The following is a 22,022-nucleotide window of genomic DNA, read 5'->3' as shown; positions in this document are numbered from 1 at the left end:
CGCCCCAGCACATCAACAACCAATAAATAAGTGAAAAGTCACTGTGTTCTCTAATTATATGGCATAGTGCATCATGAATTCTTGACATAGGCTAAAACGCTCAATAAGGACTACTCGCTGCAAGTTTGCCTGAAACAATCTGAAAAAAAAAAACACTTGGATTTGTGACAAAACAGTTCATGGTTTTTACACCATGACAATGTGCCTATTCACATCTCATTGCTTGTTCATGAATTTTTGGTCAAATACAGTACTCTAACAATACCCCATCCTCCATATTCTTTAGATATGGCTCCGTGTGATATTTATTTTATACTTTATTTATTCTTTTAAATTTATTTTATGCCATCTTTTTAACATACGAGCTAAAGATTATCCCAAAGATCAAGTTTGAGAAGAGTTTTGAGGCTTGGAAGAAGTGGTGGCACAAGTGCATAGTATCTAATGGGGACTATTTTTAAAGTGACAACAGTAGAAGAATAAATAAATATTTTTTTTCATAAAACAAAATCTTCAGTACTTTTTGAGCATAACCCATAGTTGGCACACTCTAAATCTTGTGTGGTGCTAACATCATTGTACAACTGACACATATAGACAATCCGACGTGAAATGGAAGTAGACACAATTTAATGATTATTTATGAAACTCTAGTGCTCTAATTCTAAATTTCATTACTTCCTGCTAACTACAACTTTAAATGAAGAGCAAGCCAACATTTTCTCAAAAACAAAATAAAAATGGTAACTTTAGCAGTATTTGATTTCCACACCACACACATTTAATGACCTAACATTAACTTGATATAGTGAATAGTTCAGAAAATAAAAAGTAAATAATGTAATTTGACCAGAATTACAGTACCTTTATGCCACCCAGGATAACTGTGTTAGTTTCAAAATTGACACGACCTCGCATAGTATTGATAACAGACTCTGGCTGCTCAAATATTTCCTTCTGCATGAAAGAGCTGTAGTTTCCTGAAACCAAAAACAAGCATTAACTCATTGGAATCCAATATACACTGTCTTGATTACTCGCAAACGCTTGAGTGTACAAGTGCACTGATATCAATGTTTAATTTATTCAAAATCTCAATACGCTATTACATAAATATAAAATTAAAAATAGGATTTGTCATCATAATATACCTAACCTCAAAATTACTACAAGTTCCCATTTGTTTAGTCGAAAACATAATAAGTTATAATGTAAAAGATGCAATATGACAATGTGTCTACTGTATTTTATTACTTATAATAATGAGTCAGAATATAATGAATGATTATACTTAATTAGGATAGTAAAAGGAACAAATATTCAAAGACGTACTACATTTGATGTTTTGTACAATGTAAATTCTTATGTCTTGTTGATTTATATTCAACATGCATGCATTAAAAATGCATGATCTTGAGATTTATTTAAGTAATAAATATAATATATAGAATAGTAAACTAGCTATACTTCCAGAGAACAAACTAATACCTTAAGATCTATACATTAAAATCTGTTTTAAAAACAAAATGCAAGTACTGTCATAAAACATTATGATGTTCATGTTCCCAGTGAAGATAAGATTAAAATTACAACTACCCAAAACAAAATGAATTGAGTCTAAAAACAATAAGAAAATTTAAATAAAACAATTTTTAGTTGGATAAGATATGAGAAGTAAATTTCACAGAACACACTTGAAAATTACAAAAAGTTAAAGAATGACGCTGTAAAATGTAGCAGCCTGCTTTTTGATACCATTAATTTGATTTTAAATCAAACACACCATATTGTGAGTAAATAATTTCACAGGCCATTCTGTTTTCCATTTTTGTTGATAATACTTTAAAAATTAATATACTGCAGTTTAGAAATAATTTTAAAATGATAGTGGAATTGATTTAATTACCATGGCAATATTTTTATACTACAATATTCCCAATAAGTTTTCAACTGGTTATGATGAGGTTCCAATGACTGTGATAAAGTTAGCCGGCAATCAACTAATTAAACCCTTAGTCCACTTAATCAATTCTTCCTTTATTAGTGGAATCTTTCCGTCAAAACTCAAAATAGCCAAAGTAATCCAGATTTTGAAAAAAGGAGATTCAAAACACCCATCACACTACAGACCATTATCGTTGCTACCTACTTTTTCAAAAATTTTTGAAAGAGCAGCCTATAATCAATTAGTACATTTTCTTGAAACCCATTGTTTGCATGATAAGGAACAACATGGCTTTAGACCAAATCGATCTGTGGTTACTGTTGGCATAGATTTCATTAATTCCGTCATTGACTCTGTAGATAAAGGAGAAAAAACAATAGGTATTTTCTTGGACCTAAGCAGAGCTTTTGATAGCGTTTCACACAAAATTCTATTAAACAAGATTGAAGGCCTGGGAATCAATGGCATTACTCTAAATTGGATCAGTTCATACTTAATCAATAGAAAACAATTTGATGAAATAAAAAGTAGCATTAAGAATCAATTAGTCACCAATAATTCTTCACTAGCACAGATTCAACATGGTGTTCCGCAAGGATCAATCTTTGGCCCACTGCTGTTTCTCTGTTATGTAAAAGGTATTCCGCTCTCTTTTCAAAACAGTCCAACAAAAACACTTTGTCTGTATGCTGACGATGCAATTTTAAAAATGAGTAGCAGTACATTAAATAATTTGAAAAATAATGCTTCTTCTAGTTTATTGGACATAAATAATTTCTTTAATAATCATAAACTATTATTAAATACCAGCAAAACTAATTTTATTGTTTTCAATGCAGGAAAAAGGAAATCTTCAGTAAATCCGGGAATAAAAATAAACAACCACTCTTTGGAAAAAGTAAGTTCCACAACATTTTTGGGTTTAATCTTAGATGAAAATTTGACATGGAATCTCCATACTGAACACATAGTTAATAAAGTTACTTCTGGATATGCTTTGTATAGGATGTCTAAATTTTGCTCATTAAATACTTTAAAAATAATTTATTTCTCTCTTATAGAATCATCAATAAGTTTTGGTATTGAAATATATGGGGGTACGTCAAAACAGAATTTGGATAGAATTCTCCTTCTCCAAAAGAGGGCAATACGAACCATGTTGAATCTAAAATTTGATGACTCTGTTCGTCAACATTTTACTGATTTAGGAATAATGACTGTTTATAGCTTATATGTTTTCCGATCAATACTCCATGTAAAAAAACTAAGCATAAATAAATTGGTTCCGAAACTAGGTGACAGTCATTCATATTTCACAAGAAATCGAAATCAAATTGCTATTAATTCCCATAGGCTAGAATTTTATACCAAAAAAACATCGTATGCAGGTGCAAAGTTTTTACTAAGACTACCTGTGGAATTAAGAAGTATAGACAATATTAAATTATTTAAGAAAAAATTAAAAAGTTATTTGATAAACAACCCATTATATAAATTTGATGAACTTTGACAACTATCCTTAATTTATGTTGAATTTGGTAGTAGGTGTAGTTTGATTTGTTATGGAGAAAACTGTAAATACTGTTACTTAGATGCAGCTAGTTTAATTTAACATAACAACGCCATTCAATGTATACCACTGTATATTATATGAATAAAGATGTTTCAATTCAATTCAAAAGGTACTTTGGAAGTAAACAAGCAAACAGCAACATGAGAACTAATGTCAGTACTAATGCAACCTCTGAGAAGTCATCAAGTAATTTTTTAAACCAATACCGTCTAGCAAAAATCAAGAACTAGAAATAGCAAAACCCCTAAGCAATATCCTAATCATGCATCAAAATATAAGAGGACTTAGCAAGAAGTTGAAAGAATAAATCATAACTTGAATACCTTGAATCCAACAATACTAATTTTAAGTGAACATGGAATGACATGGAAGCAGATTACATATGACAAAATTACATGGCTACAATTTGATAACAGAATTTTGCAGAGAAGAACATAGACTAGGGGGAGTGGCAATTTACATAAGGAAGCAGCAAAACTTGATGCTGAAGAAGTTTAAGTAGAAATGCATAATAGAGAACTACACTGTGAATCAGCATTAATAAAAGTAAAATTAAAAAAATTACTGGATATATATTCTAGGAGTATATCAACCACCTAGTAGCTTGACCAAACAGTCAATTAATGCAATCTCAAATATACTTGCTACATTTCAAGCTGAAGCAAAACATACGGTTATAATGGGAGATATTGACAGACTGTTATTAACCCTGACAACAAAGCTTTTGAAGAACTACTAACCTTTAACATCAGGCACCTCCCTCTCCCAGAAACTAGGATAACCGGTCTAAGACATAAATTGCCTGTATCTGTACTACCTGTACTTACCTGAGAATAAGGTCAGTTTCCGCTTGATACAGGAAGGAATGTCAGACCACACAGACCAACTGTGCAATCTGCTCTTGAATACAAAAAATGACAACAAATGTATAGCCTCTTCTAAAAGAATTTTCAGTAAACTAAACTTTCAAGTGTTAAACCAAGAACTGGCTGAGATAGACTGGAGCCAAGTATACAATGCTCCAGATGCTGAAGAAGCATTCAACTCCTTCAACTCGGTTGATAGAAGAGCACTAGACAATGCATGTCCACTAAAGAAAACAAGAAAAAAAACCAAAACACACATTCAAGTTTGAATACAATGAAGAAGTACAGATGCCCAAAGACAATTTTTTCAGAGCCTTACATGTTTATAAAATGACAGGAGAACCAACTGACAAGGAAGATATGACAAATAAGAAAAAACTTTATGACTTAAAACTCAGAGACCTCAGAAGAAATGTTGCAGCAGAACATGTCCACAAATCTGACAACAAATCAAGAGCTCTATGGACCATTATCAACTCGGATAAATCATCAAAGAAGACTTCTGACTCTTTATCAAAAATCGAAATAGGAGGAATAATGCAAAATGATCCCATTTTTATAGCAGGACACCTTAATCATACTTCTCTCAAATAGCAGATTTAACTTTAATTTTAGAAGAATAGGAATCAACTTCAAAGTTTAGTTTCAGCTGGCTCCTCAAACATCCAAAATCACACTGTTTAACCATTGCTCACCTTTTCATCAGCCACAATGGAAGAGATAATTAAAGTGATTGGCTCGCTTAGATCTAAGCTATCATCTGGTATGGATGAAATACCAGCAAAAGCAGTTAAACACTGTGCACACCAACTAGCCAATCCACTTACAAGCATAATTAATAAATCTTTCAGTACAGGTCAGTTTCCCTCTCTTCTAAAACTTTAAAAAATATACCCTACACACAAAAAAGGCTCTACAACTAGAGCTGAAAACTATAGACCTATTTCTCAGCTCTCTACTTTCTCCAAGATAATTGAGAAAATTGCACTGTCAAGAATGCTGAAACACAGAAGAACAAGATCTTATAACCACAAATCAACATGGTTTTTTAAAAGTCAAATCAACAACCAGTGTCTTAAAAAGCGTAGTCAAATCTATTCTGGATGAGCTAGGAGAAACTAATCATGTTACAGCTGTGTTATTGGACTATAGTAAAGCTTATGACTGCTTGGGACATGATTTCATTATAAAAAAAAACACATCCCTGGGTTTTAAAGTAAGATATAAAGACTGGATAAAAGACTATCTCAGAGGACATAGTCAGATTGTAGAGATTCAGAACACATCAAAATGCAATAGAACTACATTCAGATCCAAACCAAGACCAATAAATAGAGGAGTCCCTCAGGGCTCAGTATTAGGACCCTTCCTTTTTGTGCTTTTTACGAACGACTTCCCTAATTTCATCAGTGACTGCAATATTGAAACTATTATGTTTTCTGATGACACTACTCTGCTTATCAAAAATATAACAGCAAATGGACTTAATTCTGAAATAACTAAAACCACTAACAAAGCACTCCAGTATTGTCTTCAGAATGACTTGGCAATAAACCCATCCAAAATAACTCAATTAAATTTTAGCAGAAGACTTGAACCTATACCCAATATCAATGACATCACAGTGGAGGACAAATCCAAACAATTAGGTTTAACTATTGACAAAGATCTATCCTGGAATGAGCATATTCAAATATTGAGTAAAAAGCTTGGATCTGGTATTTTTGCAGTGCGTAGGATAAAATGGATAGGGGGGCAGGGTGCTACAAAAGTAGCCTACTATGCCCTAATAGAATCCCCCATTCGGTATGGTCTAATAGTTTGGGGTGGCACTTCTAAACAAAACATTAACAAAATCCTAATACTTCAGAAGAAAGCAGTGAGGGCTCTAGCAAACCTTAGTCCATTAGAGAGTTGCAGAAGTTCATATAAATCACTTAAGCTTCTGATGGTTGTGTCTTTGCATATACATGTAGTGGTCATGTACACAGACCAAATAGACTTTGCAAGAGGAAGTGATGTACACTACTACAACACTCGTAGAGCTAAAGATTATATTCTACAAGCACATCACACCACTAAATACAGTAAGAAACCCTCTTACATTGGACGCAAGATCTACAACTCACTCCCTCTGGATCTGAAGAATCTTACTGGAAGACAACTCAAAGACTGGCTGATGCAGCGACCCTTCTACACCCTACATGAATATTTTGACTTAGTAAAGGACTCAAACAAGACTTTGTAAAGCCAGATTCAACTTTGTAATGTACAATTTTTATTCTGTAATGTATTACATTTTAAGCTTGACGCCATGTTATTTCTTGAAGAAATTAACAATAAAGAATTCTTTGATTTGATTTGATTAGAAGAATGTTAAAAACGGTAGGGCTGAAACCACATCGGCCTACTCTACTGCAAGGTTTGAATGAAAATGATTATGACAGGCAAATGGAATTTTGTGAGTGATACGTAATAAGACAAGAAGCTGACAATACATTTTATAAATCCATTTTGTGGAGCGATGATGCAACATTCAAACTTAATGGTCAATTGAACATACGTAATGGCGTGTACAGAGATTCTGAAACCCCACATTTAGTCATACAGACTGAATTAAATGCCTCCGGAATATGTGTGTGGGCTGGAATCTTAGCTGGTGGACTTATTGGACCATTCTTTTTTTTTGAACAAACGGTTAATGCTGTTAATTACCATATGTTACATGAGGTAACAGTTGAATTGGAAAACAGTCCTGCATTCAAACAACTACAACCTGTTCGTGAGAAATTAATTTGGCAGCAAGATGGTGCACCTCCTCACTACGGGAAAAATGTGAGAGATTTCTTAAGTGAGACTTTTGCAGAATGGATAGGAAGATGAGGTACAACTGAATGGCCTGCGCATTCACCCGATATTACCCCAAAGGACTTTTCAATTTGTATTGTTATTAAATTGTAAAAGACGAAGTTTATTCAGAGAAATCAAGGGATCTGAGACACTTAAGAGAACATTTTGAATCTGTATTTGAAGAATTATCTATCCAAAGCCATCACTAACACCATATGCACTTCTGAGCTTAAAATATGTTACATGTGTATAGAAAATAATGGAGGACACTTTGAACATTTACTTTAGGTATGTCTTTGTTATTTGATATGACAGTTAAAATTATAAACATTTATATTTAATATACTTTATAATAAATTAATACTTACTATCGCAATGCATTTTTGTCAAGTGACTTATGGCCCACCCTGTATAATTAGTAAAACATATGTCGATCAATAATTTCTTATTTATCCATTCAGCAAGAATGGTTACTGAGTCGATGTATTTAAACTAGTTTATCTATGGCCATGAAAATTGGAAAATTGTTAAATTTGAAATCGGTGACAAATCTAGAGTTGTAAGAAAATGTGACAAAAGAATTATACGTGTACATTGGTTATAAAATAATTATACATATGTAATGTATTATGTATTGTGCATTGTGTAATATTTATTATGTAATATATATGTACATGTATTTTTTAGCCCCTCTTTGTCAATGGAACAATATCCTAAGTTTATGTAGAGTTTTGTTACACCCTGTATGTATCACTTGAGAGTTACAACTCAAAATCACATACCACAGTACACGTCCATTCACTGGGTAACTAAACTAGTAGAACATTTTTTAATAATAGGGTAATAAAGTTGAAACTGTAACAAATGCAATATATGCAACAAGAGTGAATGCATGTTCAAGAGTCACAACACCTTTACAGTGCTGTGGCTTCATTCTGTTTGGTGGGCTGCTGGTTCATGTTACTAACTATTAATGTAAGGCACACCAGAATTCAATCGTGTTAAGACAGAAATGCAATAAAGCAGTTGTTAGTACCTTAAGCAGTTCACACACATCGACATCAGAGGTCTGGAGTTCGAAGAAACACAGACATTGACTCTCTACTTAAGTAAACTTATGTCATTTGTTTTGATGTTTTAATATAATATACAATCCCGTACAAATGGCGCAGACGTGAGGTGAATTACGACTCTATCCAATCTAGTACACAGTGGTCATGGTTTTGTACAAGTCTTGCACAACACAAACCCTCCTTTTGATCTTTGCTGAGCATTTTGGGGACGAATTTCATAACCACTTGTTTGAAACTCAAAACATCGAAAAGAATTTCACCAACAATGGTTATTGATATGTCCAAATTTTCCTCCAACTGGCATACTGTTCCATCGCTAACTGCACATGTTCGATATTTTCAGGGATTCAAATTGATGAAGGTGAACCAGAACACAGATCACGTTTAACCTAATCATAGCCATATTACAACAGTTGTGCCATAAATTTAAAGATATTGGAGGCATGGATTTCCTTTGAAAGGCTTGCTATATCTATTCAATTTTTGTCCACACACTTTTTCCAGACTTTAAAACAAAACTTCACTGCAAATGCAAATTCACTGATTTTCACGTTCTGTCATTTTTGAGGGGAAAATCCGACGCAGACTTAAGAAACACACACAGTGTACACTGACTGACAGTCAACTTATTACATGTATGAATAAGAACTGTTCTCTGTGCAGAGACATTGCATGCTGAATCTGATAACAGTCAGCCCTTCATTAACTGTACGTGAGCTGTTCTCACCTGCAATGTGAATAACACAGTAAAACAATTTAATACCTTTCATAATCTGTTGGATTTCCATTTTAAGAGTAGTAATTTCCCGAGCATGAGAGTCATCCAAAGATCGCTTCAGCCTATGGATGCTCAGCTTGCCCTCCTTCACAGCAGCAACGTCATCATCCTGCAAACATCCATCAAAACTGCATCATTGTCTCAAGTATGTGGGTTTTTCTTTTATACACACATAACTAACTACAAACAACCAAAGAAATCATTCTGTTCATTATCAATAGTTAAAAGGTAGGAGTATACCACATTAAGTGCTGTGAAACAGACTTCGTTGAGGTAGCATGCAAAATTTCAAATCTATAGCTCATTTCATTCTTGAGATTTCCTACAGAAAGATGGACAATCAGAAAAGAAATTGGCACAAAAATGAAGCCAAGTTCCATAATTGGATATGTACCATAATGGAACATTTTTCTCTGTATAGAAATGAAGTTTAATACCAAAATTTAGGTCTACTGATGAAATCTTTCTCTAAATATCTCACATGATACATTCACATTTTTGGGGAGGTTGCAAATCCGTTTGAACTACCACACTAAGGTTTCCTCAACTGTTTCATTGACAAGAACTTGTAGTTTGGCAAAGTCTGTATGGATATTTAAAAGAATTGTGTCGTCAGCATATGAAAGAGACTTGACCTTAACAGCACTTATAAAATCATTTATATGTAATAAAAACAGAATAGGGTCCAAGACTGACCCTTGAGGTGCACCATTCTTGATCACTTCGTTGGACCAGTTTCCATTAATACAAATTTTTTGGCTACAATTAGATAAATAGTCTTTAAAGAGCATAGCCAGAAACTCAGTGATACCATAATAGTTAATTTTTAAGATCAGTTCATCATGTTTAACACAGTGGAAGGTCCTGTTCAAGTAAAAAAATGTTTACTGAGCAAAGGCTTTACCTTCAAAAGTGTTTAGTACCTCCTTAATTAGTGAATAAACTGCATCAATGGTGCATTTACCTCTTCTAAAACCAAATTGTGATAAATTTATATAGTTGTTATTTTCCAGATACACAAGTTGATCATATACTATAATTTCTATTATTTTAGATAGGACACGTATAATTGATACTGGGCAATAGCTCAAGAAAATCTTTAGACTCTTTTCTACAAATTGGGCGGATTCATGACAACTTCATTTCATCAGGGAAAATACCTTCTCTCATACATTTATTATATTTTAGATGTAGTTAATTGGTTCAAAAAGTATGGTAAATTCGTTAAAATATATTGTTACATAAGTTAAAAATGTCTTTGACTTTTTTAGATTTTAAGTCTTTTGACAACTTCAATGACCTCATCAGTCGAGACTTCTACGAAGATAATTTCTTTCTTTCAATATGGTAATTTTTTAATAAGCTCATACTATTAACATATGAGGCTTTTTGATACTATCCTTTATTTGTTTAATAAAATTGATAACAAATTCTTAAAGTTATCTGGAGCGATATTTGTATTTAATTAAGATGATAAATTGTTTGTATTTTCTTTTATCAAAACCCAGACGGCCTTATATTTGTTACTGCTATTTCCTGTTTTTGCGACATTATGAGTTCACTTTGCATCTTCTATGGACTTTTTAAGACATTCCATTAAATCCAACATGGCGGACACCCATCATCTAGTGTGAAAGTGATCCTACTTTTTAGTGAAGTTTAAGTGGGAAAATCAACAAAGTACCAACTTAACTACACACCAATCAATACTTCTAAACTGTAAGTTTAGTATCATCTATTTGAGGAACATTTAAATACCTTGAAGACAATAAAAATCCAAGAAAACTTTAAGTAGCAGCACGAACTAGATCAACAACTGCAACAATCTTTTCAAGATATATCACATAATATAACAAACTCAAGCACTTTTCTAATTAATTTTGTTATTTTATAGCACTACTGATATTTATTTTTCCACTGACAACAAGTAAATAAATAAGATAACAGGCTGAATAAAGCCGAAACAAAACAGTGACGTCATAGCCAACACGATACTATCTACAGCACCATCTGCTAAAAGACAGATAGAGCCAGCTATTAGGTCAAGCAGATAGGTGTATTTGCTTCACACTTGCTGACAATGCGTCTGTGACGCTGACCTCAGACAACACGGCCTCTCATCAGCACAATACTTAGCTTGTAGCAAATCACTACTTACAGAGCATTATCTATGTTTTAAATCTGAGTATTTATTTATCATTTTCTACTTTTACTTAATACAGTCTATTTTTACTAAGAATTTTCTATTAATGCCTCTACTAAACTGACTCTGAAATGCCCACTAAATATCCATGTGGTATATGCAATATTGGAGTAAAATATTCTAGTATTAAATGCACAGGCCTACGTGCAAATTGGTACCATGCAGGATGCCAAAATATTTTAGAAAAAGATTTTTTTAAATGGGCCATCCATGAAATTGTAAAATGGCACTGCATGGCATGCAGGATATCTAAAACACCACCATTACCCAACCGAATTGTTGATACAGAAACACTAAATACCTCAGACACCCTACTGGAACTAGAAATGAGTCTTATTGAAAACAACCTAATAGAAGGCTCTAACAGTCGAGAGGACGACCTCCAAATGGCTGCCAAAATAGGATCAGCATTAGTAGCTGAGAACGAATTGCTAAAATCAGAGAAACTAGCACTCCAAAACAAACTTATCAGTATGGAGGGGAAATTGGAAGAGATGGAAAACATTGAAAGCAAATATTTGACAAAAATTGAAAATCTTCTACAGTTAAATTCAGATATTCAAGCCCAACTTGAAAACGAGAAGAAACTTCGCATAGAAATCCAGAATTCATCAGAGGATAACGACCTTAAACTGGGTCAAATGATTGATAACTATGCAAAACAAATAGTAGAACTAGAAAAAACCAACTCCATACTGCAAGAAAAAATTTTAAACACAGAAATAACAGCTGTAGTATGCAAGAGCTCGTATTCACAGACTTCTCCTATGGGGGATGCCCAAATATATGAGACTAATCAAACGCTGTACTATTGGAAATATCAAAAATGAACTCAAAGCTTGACCAAATGGAGCTATCTATTAAGAACTTGGCTTCAAGTGCATTTAGCCAAAAAATAAATGAAACTCTCGCAGGAGTCAGTCAAACCTGTAGCAAATTACTTAATTTATCTACAAAGACAACAAATGCAGCTTCCTCTATTAACTCACCTATAACACATGTCAGCCCAACTACAAGGCCAGGAGTCAGCCAAACCTGCAGTAAAAAACTGAAAAATACCCTGACTACATCACCAACAGAAAAAAATCCATCCCCAACCTCAGAAGTCAGTCAAACCTGCAACCGAAAACTGTTTATACCTGCAAGGACAACAAAGGCAGAGCCCACTATTGCCTTAACCATGACAGATGCAAGCCTAACTACAACGCCAGGAGTCAGTCAAACCTGCAGTAAAAAACTGAAGCATACATTGACTACACCACGGACAAAACAGAACCTTTCAGTGACAACAGGAATGAGCAAAAAACGGACTATAAAGACTAATTAGTTTAGTGTCTCCCTTCAAGTGGCAAAAGCTGCTGAAAAATCCAACATCCAGCAATCCCAACTACCTACAAACACTAATAGAATTTTACAAAGTGAAGCCACTCAAACTTCAACTCCCATAATTGTACCGGAATCTCAGCCAGAACCATATAAACATTTTTTAGTTCACACCTACCAGAAGCAGACCAAATTCAAAACCAAATACTTCATAAACTCAAACCTAAAAAAAGCCCCAGAAAAAATCTAACTATAATGCATCAAAACATTTGTGGACTTGATAAAAAGATTGATAGGCTAAACCACCTTCTAAGCAATAAAAATATCTTGGTCCTTACCGAACATGGCCTCAAAAGCAAAGAATTAGAGAGTACTAAACTCGAACAATACTCTTTAATAGCAAACTTTAGCAGAGAAGACCATAAGCTGGGAGGTATAGCTATCTATGCAGAGGACACTCTAGCAGACAGCACCAAAGAAACCGCTATATCCCACCTATGTCAAGCGTTCTGCTGTGAAGGGACTATGGTGTCGGTAGAGTCAATTTGACAAAAACATACACATCCTGGGAGTATACCGATCACCCAGAGAAAGTACAAGAGCTAGTATAAATGTTCTGTCAAATATCCTATACTACACACAAGCACACAATAAACACCTAGTGCGGATCGGAGATATTAACATAGACAGGATGAAAAAAACCATAGACAACACAATCTTAGAAACTGAACTGCACACCCACAATATCATAAGATTGCTCTTACTTGCCACCCGCATTACTCATGACACAGCCACCTCAATTGACTGTATATGCACCAAAATACCTGAGTATAACATTGACACAGTCATTCTACAAACAGGACTTTCTGATCATACTGCTCAGATATGTCAGATAAACGGCTATGAAATAAACACTCTGCCGCAAACTTCCTTCAAAAGACAATTCAGTCCAACCAACCTACATAACTTGAAATCTCTTCTGATGAACAAAAAATGGGATACTATTAATCTTGCCCCTGATGCTGACACAGCTTATGATATCTTTCTGGAAGTCTTGAAATTATCCCTTGACATTGCTTGCCCCAAGTAGAAAAGTAACAGGAAAACAAACAAAAAAACTTTGTTTGTTTGTTTGCTATGACAATGAGACAAAATATCTCAAGGATATTTTCTTAAAGGCACTTTACAAATATGAAATGACAGGAAATATCCAAGATAAAGCAGTTATGGTGGAAAGGACAACAAATTATGACAACAAACTTAGAACCCTAAGACAAAATGCAAACTCACACTTCATTGAGTCAGCTGCAAACAAAACCAAGACCATATGGACAGTCATTAACCATGAAAGAAAAGGACAATACAAAATCCCATCTCAATCCAGTATTATAATAAATGACAAAGTCGTGAATAACCCATCTGAAGTTGCAGAACCTTTGAACACTTTCTTCTCTCAAGTTGCTGAAACGACACTGAAAGTTAGCAACCAGAAAACAGTTGGAAATCAGGATAACAATGAAAATGACTATAGTAGACAACTGCCAAACTGTTTTTAACTTAGGCCCAACAAATTTCAGAGAAGTAAGAGCTGCTATCTATTCCCTTAAATGAAAACCATCCAGTGGAATGGATGAATATTCATCTAAAATTGTAAAGTATTGTGCTGATGAGCTTGTACCACATCTAGTCAGCATAATAGACAAATCTTTCAGGCTTAGCCAATTTCCTACTGCATTCAAACAAAACATAAAAAAAGTGTAGTGTTGTGTCTAAAGTGTATCCAAAACATAAAAAAGGACCAACGACTGAAGTTCAAAATTACCGTCCTATTTCACTTGTTTTGACATTTTCAAAAATAATAGAAAAAGTAGTACTCAATAGACTTATGACCTACCTAGAGCAGCATAACATAGTTACTAACTGCCAACATGGATTTCTTAAAGGTAAATCAACAACATCAGCTATCATCTGCTTAGTAGAATACATAATTGACCAAATAGACAAAGGAAAATACATCTTTGCTCTCCTCCTCGACTATAGCAAAGCATTTGACTGTTTAGGACATGACCTCATATCAAAAAAACTTAAATCTCTAGACATTACTGGCATAGCAAACAAAAGGTTTATGAGTTATCTGTCAGGGCGAACACAGGTAGTTGAAATACAGAACATTACACTTGGCCATAAAAACACCTACCAGTCAAACCCACAACCAGTCACATGTGGAGTGCCACAAGGATCAGTCCTGGGCCCAGTCATCTTTTTCTTATCTGTCAATAACTTCCCAGCATACATCCAAGATCACAATACCAACTGTGTAATGTATGCTGATGACACAACACTCTTAATAAGGGATGACACTGCAGAAGGAGTACTTGCAACCGCCTGCAACTCCCTCTGTAAAGCACTGACATACTGCAGAAAAAATGACCTGGCTGTAAATCCATCAAAAACAATACAGATTAACTTTAGTAAAAGAAAAGATTACATTCCAAAAATACCTGACATAGAAATTGAAAACCATGTTAAATTCCTTGGAATCATCCTAGATGGAAATCTTGGCTGGACAGAGCATGTGGATGGCCTTTGCAAAAAATCAGCATAGGTATTTATGCTGTTCGGCGCATAAAATGGATTGGAAACTTAGAAAATGCCAAAACAGCCTACTATTCATTAGCAGAAACCCATATGAGGTATGGGATTGTTGTATGGGGCGGATTCTCTGTTGGAAACCTCAACAAGGTGCTCGTCCTGCAGAAAAAAAGCCATTAGAATCCTCGCTGACCTTGTACCTCAACAAACCCTCGGCATAATGACCGTCACTGCTCTATACATCCAAGAAGTAATTCTACATGTGCACAGCCTGGGTCTTCAAACAGGGAAAGACATCCATTCATACAACACTCGCCATACAGCCAACTACGTTCTGCCTCCACATCGCACAGCAATTTATGGAGAAAAACCATCTTATATCGGCCAGAAGTTGTGGAACGCTCTCCCAGAAACAATGAGAAGATTAAAGAGGAGTGCCCTACAAGGAAAACTGCATGACATCCTAGTAAATGAACCATTTTATTCACTGGATGAGTTCCTCAACGCCTGCAATGAAACATGGAGATTTCAAAATGTACCTTGACTTTTTTTTTAACTGAAACACAAATGTATAAACATTCATCATCCATACTTATGTAATAATATTATGTGACTCTATAACTGTTCTTAATGAATATGTAAAGAAAGAAGTTTGTCTATTTCTTGAAATTAAAATGGTCAGTACGAAGCCTATAACAGGTAGAATGTTTTGCCAGTTTGTCCACGAACAAGAGCCTTTCTTTCATTTGGGCCAGTTCACCACTATACCAATCATTTCGATTTCGACCTTTGATTTGTCTAACTGGGTAATTTTGTTTCTTTCACTGTGGACAAAATGTTAATTTATTAACTAAAATAGAAAAAAAACTTAAAAGAACTTTTGGCCAAAGAATACTTTTTCATTATTAAGTAAGGTAATTCCAATCATGTGAAAATAAATTGTTTTGTCAGAGCTTAAATCAGGGCTTTTGAAGTTTATTTTTGACAATGGAAGGATTGTAAAGGAAACAGTATTTTACCTAAAGAAGAAATCAGATTGCAGATCTCATAACGTAGTGTTACTGATTTTTTTTGTTTCACTGAACAATGGCAAATGTCCAGAAAAATCCTGTTTCCTCCACATAAAAAGGGGGGTTTTTGGAAAAATTATAATACAAGGTGTCATTTGCCCTCTTGGATTTAGCAAGGTTTCAGATGTTTTAGACAAAGTTTTCTTTTGGATATTTAAGATAAGCTCGTTATGATACGAGAAAGGAAAATCAAAAACGTTACATGATATAACCTGATCTGGGCAGTTAACAAAATATTATCAAGACAATGGCTCTCCAGATCGGTTTGTCATTGATGCAAAAGAAATTATATTTCATTAACACGTTTAAAAAAAAACCACTTTTTTTTGCACAGTATTACGATGAAGCTCGCATTCATGTCACCTCCTACAAATATTCAATAGCCATGGTAATTAGGAATTAGAAGCTAAGAACTCCTCTAGTGTTTCTAAGAAAATGTTTGGATCACCAGCTGGAGAGTGATATATTGAAACTGCTATATCTTTAAGATCATCTATAACAGCTGCCGATGCTTCAAACAGAAGACAAGCTCAAGGAGATAGTTTGGAAGTTTGTGTGGTGCAGGGAGGGAAAGATGTATGTGAGGAAGTCTGATAGGGCTTAGTGCATCAGAATTCACAGTAGTTTTCTTTTTAAACCATATCAGAGGTTATGGCAATTTTTTAATTAAAAGGAAGTTAGACCTTGAGAGTATACATTTGGCCAACTCATTTATACTGGAATGGTTGCAATTTTTTTTATAAGAAAACAATAATATAAGTTTTCGGCATGTAAACATTAGAAACAAATGCAATGTATTTGAAGTCCTACTCGACTTGATCAAAGATAAAATTAACATTATTTAAACCAAAGTTTGGATCTATTCAGAAGAAAACACTCTGTATAAGTTGCCAGAGTTTAATATGTTTAAATCATACATAGTGGAATCTGCCTCTTGAGCAGAGGGACAAAGTAAAAAGTGGTTTACTCACTAATTTGCCTATAGCTCTTTAAATGTTGATGCATTCCTGGTTTAAGTCATATTGTTCAATACTACACTGATTGACAATGTGATATGAGGAATGGTAATTTTTTAAATCATGTAAATATTAACAGTTGACACTGTACTGAAACTTGTAACACGTTAGGTACAAAATAGCTGGAGACAGATCACTGCCGACCACCCATTCGCCTTAGTGTATGGTCTGGTATTGCGTGGGGAGAAATATGTGCTGCTAATCTGCAGACGAGGAAGTAGAGATTGTAACAATAGCTACAAAATAGCTGGAGACAGATCACTGCCTACCACCCATTCACCTTAGTGTATGGTCTGATAGTGTGTGGGGAGAAATATGTGCTGCTAATCTGCAGACGAGGAAGTAGAGATTGTAACAATAGCTACAAAACAGCTGGAGACAGATCACTGCCGACCACCCATTCGCCTTAGTGTATGGTCTGGTATTGCGTGGGGAGAAATATGTGCTGCTAATCTGCAGACGAGGAAGTAGAGATTGTAACAATAGCTACAAAACAGCTGGAGACAGATCACTGCCGACCACCCATTCGCCTTAGTGTATGGTCTGGTAGTGCGTGGGAAGAAATATGTGCTGCTAATCTGCAGACGAGGAAGTAGAGATTGTAACAATAGCTACAAAATAGCTGGAGACAGATCACTGCCGACCACCCATTCGCCTTAGTGTATGGTCTGGTATTGCGTGGGAAGAAATATGTGCTGCTAATCTGCAGACGAGGAAGTAGAGATTGTAACACTAGCTACAAAATAGCTGGAGACAGATCACTGCCGACCACCCATTCGCCTTAGTGTATGGTCTGGTAGTGCGTGGGAAGAAATATGTGCTGCTAATCTGCAGACGAGGAAGTAGAGATTGTAACAATAGCTACAAAACAGCTGGAGACAGATCACTGCCGACCACCCATTCGCCTTAGTGTATGGTCTGGTATTGCGTGGGGAGAAATATGTGCTGCTAATCTGCAGACGAGGAAGTAGAGATTGTAACAATAGCTACAAAATAGCTGGAGACAGATCACTGCCTACCACCCATTCACCTTAGTGTATGGTCTGATAGTGCGTGGGAAGAAATATGTGCTGCTAATCTGCAGACGAGGAAGTAGAGATTGTAACAATAGCTACAAAACAGCTGGAGACAGATCACTGCCGACCACCCATTCGCCTTAGTGTATGGTCTGGTAGTGCGTGGGAAGAAATATGTGCTGCTAATCTGCAGACAAGGAAGTAGAGATTATAACATTAGCTACACTCTACAGACTGGCACACCATCAACATATGACACACAGTGTCAACACACTTGATAAACTCCTTTTACTCTTCCTGCAGAGAATCTGCTTCCTACAACAAAAATATTTGAATTTCCATTTTACACATGATGCAATTAAGAATTATTGTTTTGCATTTATAAAAAGGTATTTATCTTGCAAGAATAATAGACTGAAATGTATCTATCCTCCTGCATGGAAGTGTTTAGTACGGAATCAAACTGACTAGATAATGGAGAAGTATTGTTGTGAGTGAATGTGTTGTGTGTGCTGTATGCAGACTATAACAAGAGGAATGGTTGTCAAAGTTACAGCTCTTACACTATTACATTCTTATTTATTTAACAGTAAACAGAGGGCAGTTATTACTAATAAATCAGGAGAATATTGTTCTAATTGGGCAGATATAAAACATAGTGTACCCCAAAGGTCAATCTTAGGCCCATTGTTATTCATCGTCTATGTCAATGATCTGCCAAATTACCTCCTTAAAGAAGTGTGTAGCCTCTCTTTATATGTAGACAATACAACTGCTCTAATTAAACAAAAAAATTTAAGTGACTTAGAACTTGACACAAAAGATGTCATTGACAAACTTGACAAAAGTTTCCTTACTCGTGGTCTGTTGTTAAATCGAGACAAGACTAATACATTACGTTTTAAATTAATAAATGTTCATTTGTGTAAAGGGTTTAGTAATAATACACAAGTAGTAACATTTTAGGCATACATTTTGACACTACATTGAATGTTTCTGACCATATCAATATGTTAAATGTAAAACTTAATTCAACCAGGTAAGCTTTGAGTATATACTAGTTAGAATAACATCTTTGGGAGTTGGTGTAGCTGTGTATTATACCCATGTATTCTCGATATTGAGTTATGGAATTGCTCTGTGGGATAATTGCAGATGTGCAAAAACTCTGTATTAGTCAAAAAATCAATTATTAGAACAATAGATCATTGCAACTCAAGAACATGTAAATCGTTATTTAAAAAATTTAACATCCTTAATTTGCTATATATATATATATTTGAAATGCTTAAATTAATACATAAGAATCCTGATCAATTTGAAAAGTACAAATTTAATCATAGATACCACACAAGAAATTGAAATTTGTTTCAATATCTGGCACATAAACTAAAAAGATTTAAAACTAGTCCTCTTTATCTAGGTTTGTAATAATATAATAATATTCCACAGTCACATAAAAAACCTCCCTTATCTAAATTTACAAAACAATTAAAAAAAACCCTTTGTAGAAAAACATATTATAGTGTACATTAATTCTTTGAAGACAGTTTATGATGAAAACGAGTAATAAAAATACATCTTTAAAAAATTTTTAAATGGGCTTATGCCTTGGATTTAATCAATGGTTTTATAGGTCTTATAACGTTTTTTATATCAATAAATATATATATATATATATATATATATCAAAAGTAATGTTTTGGAATAAGTTTAGTTGCACAGTTTTAACGATTTTATAAGTTAATCAGTTATCACAGTATGTATCAGTTTTTTTATTACATTGTGATAACAGAAAACGTATTGTACAATAAATATTTGTCTATTGTCTACAATGTTAACCATATATCAACCAAGTCTGGGTTGTCTGAATTGTACTCTAATATGGCTAAATATTTTACAAACAACAGGCAGTTATTTAACTTTTAACAAAGCTCAATAGCTCCATTTCACTATAAAATTCAACAAAACGAAACTGAAATTCATGGCCTTTACAAATTCTTAACTTGACAGACTTTACCAGTGTAAGCCAACCCTATAAAGACTGATATTTTTTCTAAAAGTGGTGAATTTTATTCTCTTTACTTCATAGTCTAACGCTGATACAGTATCACTATTATTTATGTGTTAAAAATTAACAAAAGTTAAAAGTATATGTCTCTTGTGGCAAAAGCAGTGTAGCCAATATATGACAGTACAATATTTCATTTCAAAATCAAATCATTTCACTGTCAAGAAATGAACAAAATATCACTAGGCACAAAATAACACATTCTACAATGTGCCTTCAAATCTAACAAAAGGTCTTCAGATAAAACATGGAATCAGCTGTGAAATGTTAAGTGCGCACCTCAAGGAAGATGACTCTGTTGGTGTGCTCGATAACCGCACTGGCATCTGAGGCGAAGAAGTACTCCACCTCTTTGTCCTCAAGAGGTTGAAACTCAGAGGTGGATTCTGAGCGAGGAATCATGGCAGGGATATCCTGAGGACCGTGGGGTCTGTGATCTGCACACCACAATCAACATTCAGCCAACCCTATCACTAAATAAGTTAATGTTAAAGTCAAAACCAATGAGAGATCTTTACATTAATAATCCAAAAGAAACAAAGGATAATATGCTATATTTGTCATATTGAAAATATTTAAGATGTAAATGTTAAAATCGTTTTAATTTTATTACAACCCAAAAAATTGCAAAGCACAGAATACTCATGCCTTTTATACTGCAAATAGACACAGTTATTTTACTACTACGTTTTAAAGGAAGATCTGGATGCAAGAGATACTTACTGACTCAATTCTTTGAAAGTTCCAAAAGTTTGCACAACTGACTTAGACTCTTTCCACTAAAATATGTTTAATAACCCATTGAAAAATCCCACTGCCTAATTGAGTAATAAATAAAGTAAATTGAGAAAATTTAAATATCTAAATCCAATGAAGTGCTTCATTTGTTGGATATTTTGAATTAATGAGCCAACTTATAATTCAAATAAAAAGTTCAGAAAATTTAATATGATGTATAATATTGATTTCAGAAAACAATAAGATAATGAACTAAAAACATGTATTTTTGAAACAAAACTCCTCAAACAATTTCTCTCTAAAGTTCCTGAACATATAGCAAAATAATAAAAGAATCAAATTAAATTTTAATTAAATGTTTTCTATACAGTCTGTTTATGTCCACACATATATTATTAAATGTTAATATAAATAACAATATATAATAAATTGTTTACTGAGAACCAACAAGTTATAACCATTAGCTATCCCAGCAACCACCAGACAACATGCCTCTTAGCTTAAATTGTAAATAGCTCATTAAAGTGTATATTATTTTTATTGAAGAGAGAAACAAAAATATTATAATGTCTGATAGTTTACAAAAAGTCATAACAGGGATCCAAAAATACCCATACACCAAATTAGTTTTAGAAAAATAAAAAAGAACATTTTTCACATGCAATGATTTTTATAATAAAGATTTTCAAATACTTTTTAAAAATCATCGGAAAATTGTGTTATATTTCAATATCATAAATGGAATAGAAATCTTGCTTTTGAATATCTTATTTAAAAATAAATTTAAATTACCAAAAGAAGATCTCAAATGCAAATTAAACTTTATTTGCTTTCAGGACTCAAAGAATAGTGCAAAGCCAAAATTGCTGCTGCCAAAAGGTACGAAAGCGTTCACAATGAAGCAGTAA

At 33.9% G+C, this 22,022-nt stretch overlaps 1 protein-coding gene across 11 annotated transcripts in view; it reads right to left on the bottom strand.

Moving 5' to 3' along the window:
* The window catches only part of LOC124359036 (glutamine--fructose-6-phosphate aminotransferase [isomerizing] 2-like), a 73,830-nt gene that overhangs the window by 14,243 nt on the left and 37,565 nt on the right, over positions 1-22,022 (bottom strand). For all 11 annotated transcript variants that reach the window (XM_046811391.1, XM_046811397.1, XM_046811398.1 and 8 more), the window contains 3 exons: positions 20,656-20,813; positions 9,071-9,194; positions 865-980 (listed from right to left, as the gene is read on the bottom strand). In XM_046811391.1, the coding sequence (XP_046667347.1) occupies positions 865-980; positions 9,071-9,194; positions 20,656-20,813 (398 nt within the window). The remainder of the gene's footprint in view (positions 1-864; positions 981-9,070; positions 9,195-20,655; positions 20,814-22,022) is intronic.

The sequence above is a fragment of the Homalodisca vitripennis genome, chromosome 4, assembly GCF_021130785.1.
Source record: "Homalodisca vitripennis isolate AUS2020 chromosome 4, UT_GWSS_2.1, whole genome shotgun sequence".
NCBI classification, from domain to species: domain Eukaryota; kingdom Metazoa; phylum Arthropoda; class Insecta; order Hemiptera; family Cicadellidae; genus Homalodisca; species Homalodisca vitripennis.
This window is presented reverse-complemented; position numbering and strand designations above follow the sequence as displayed.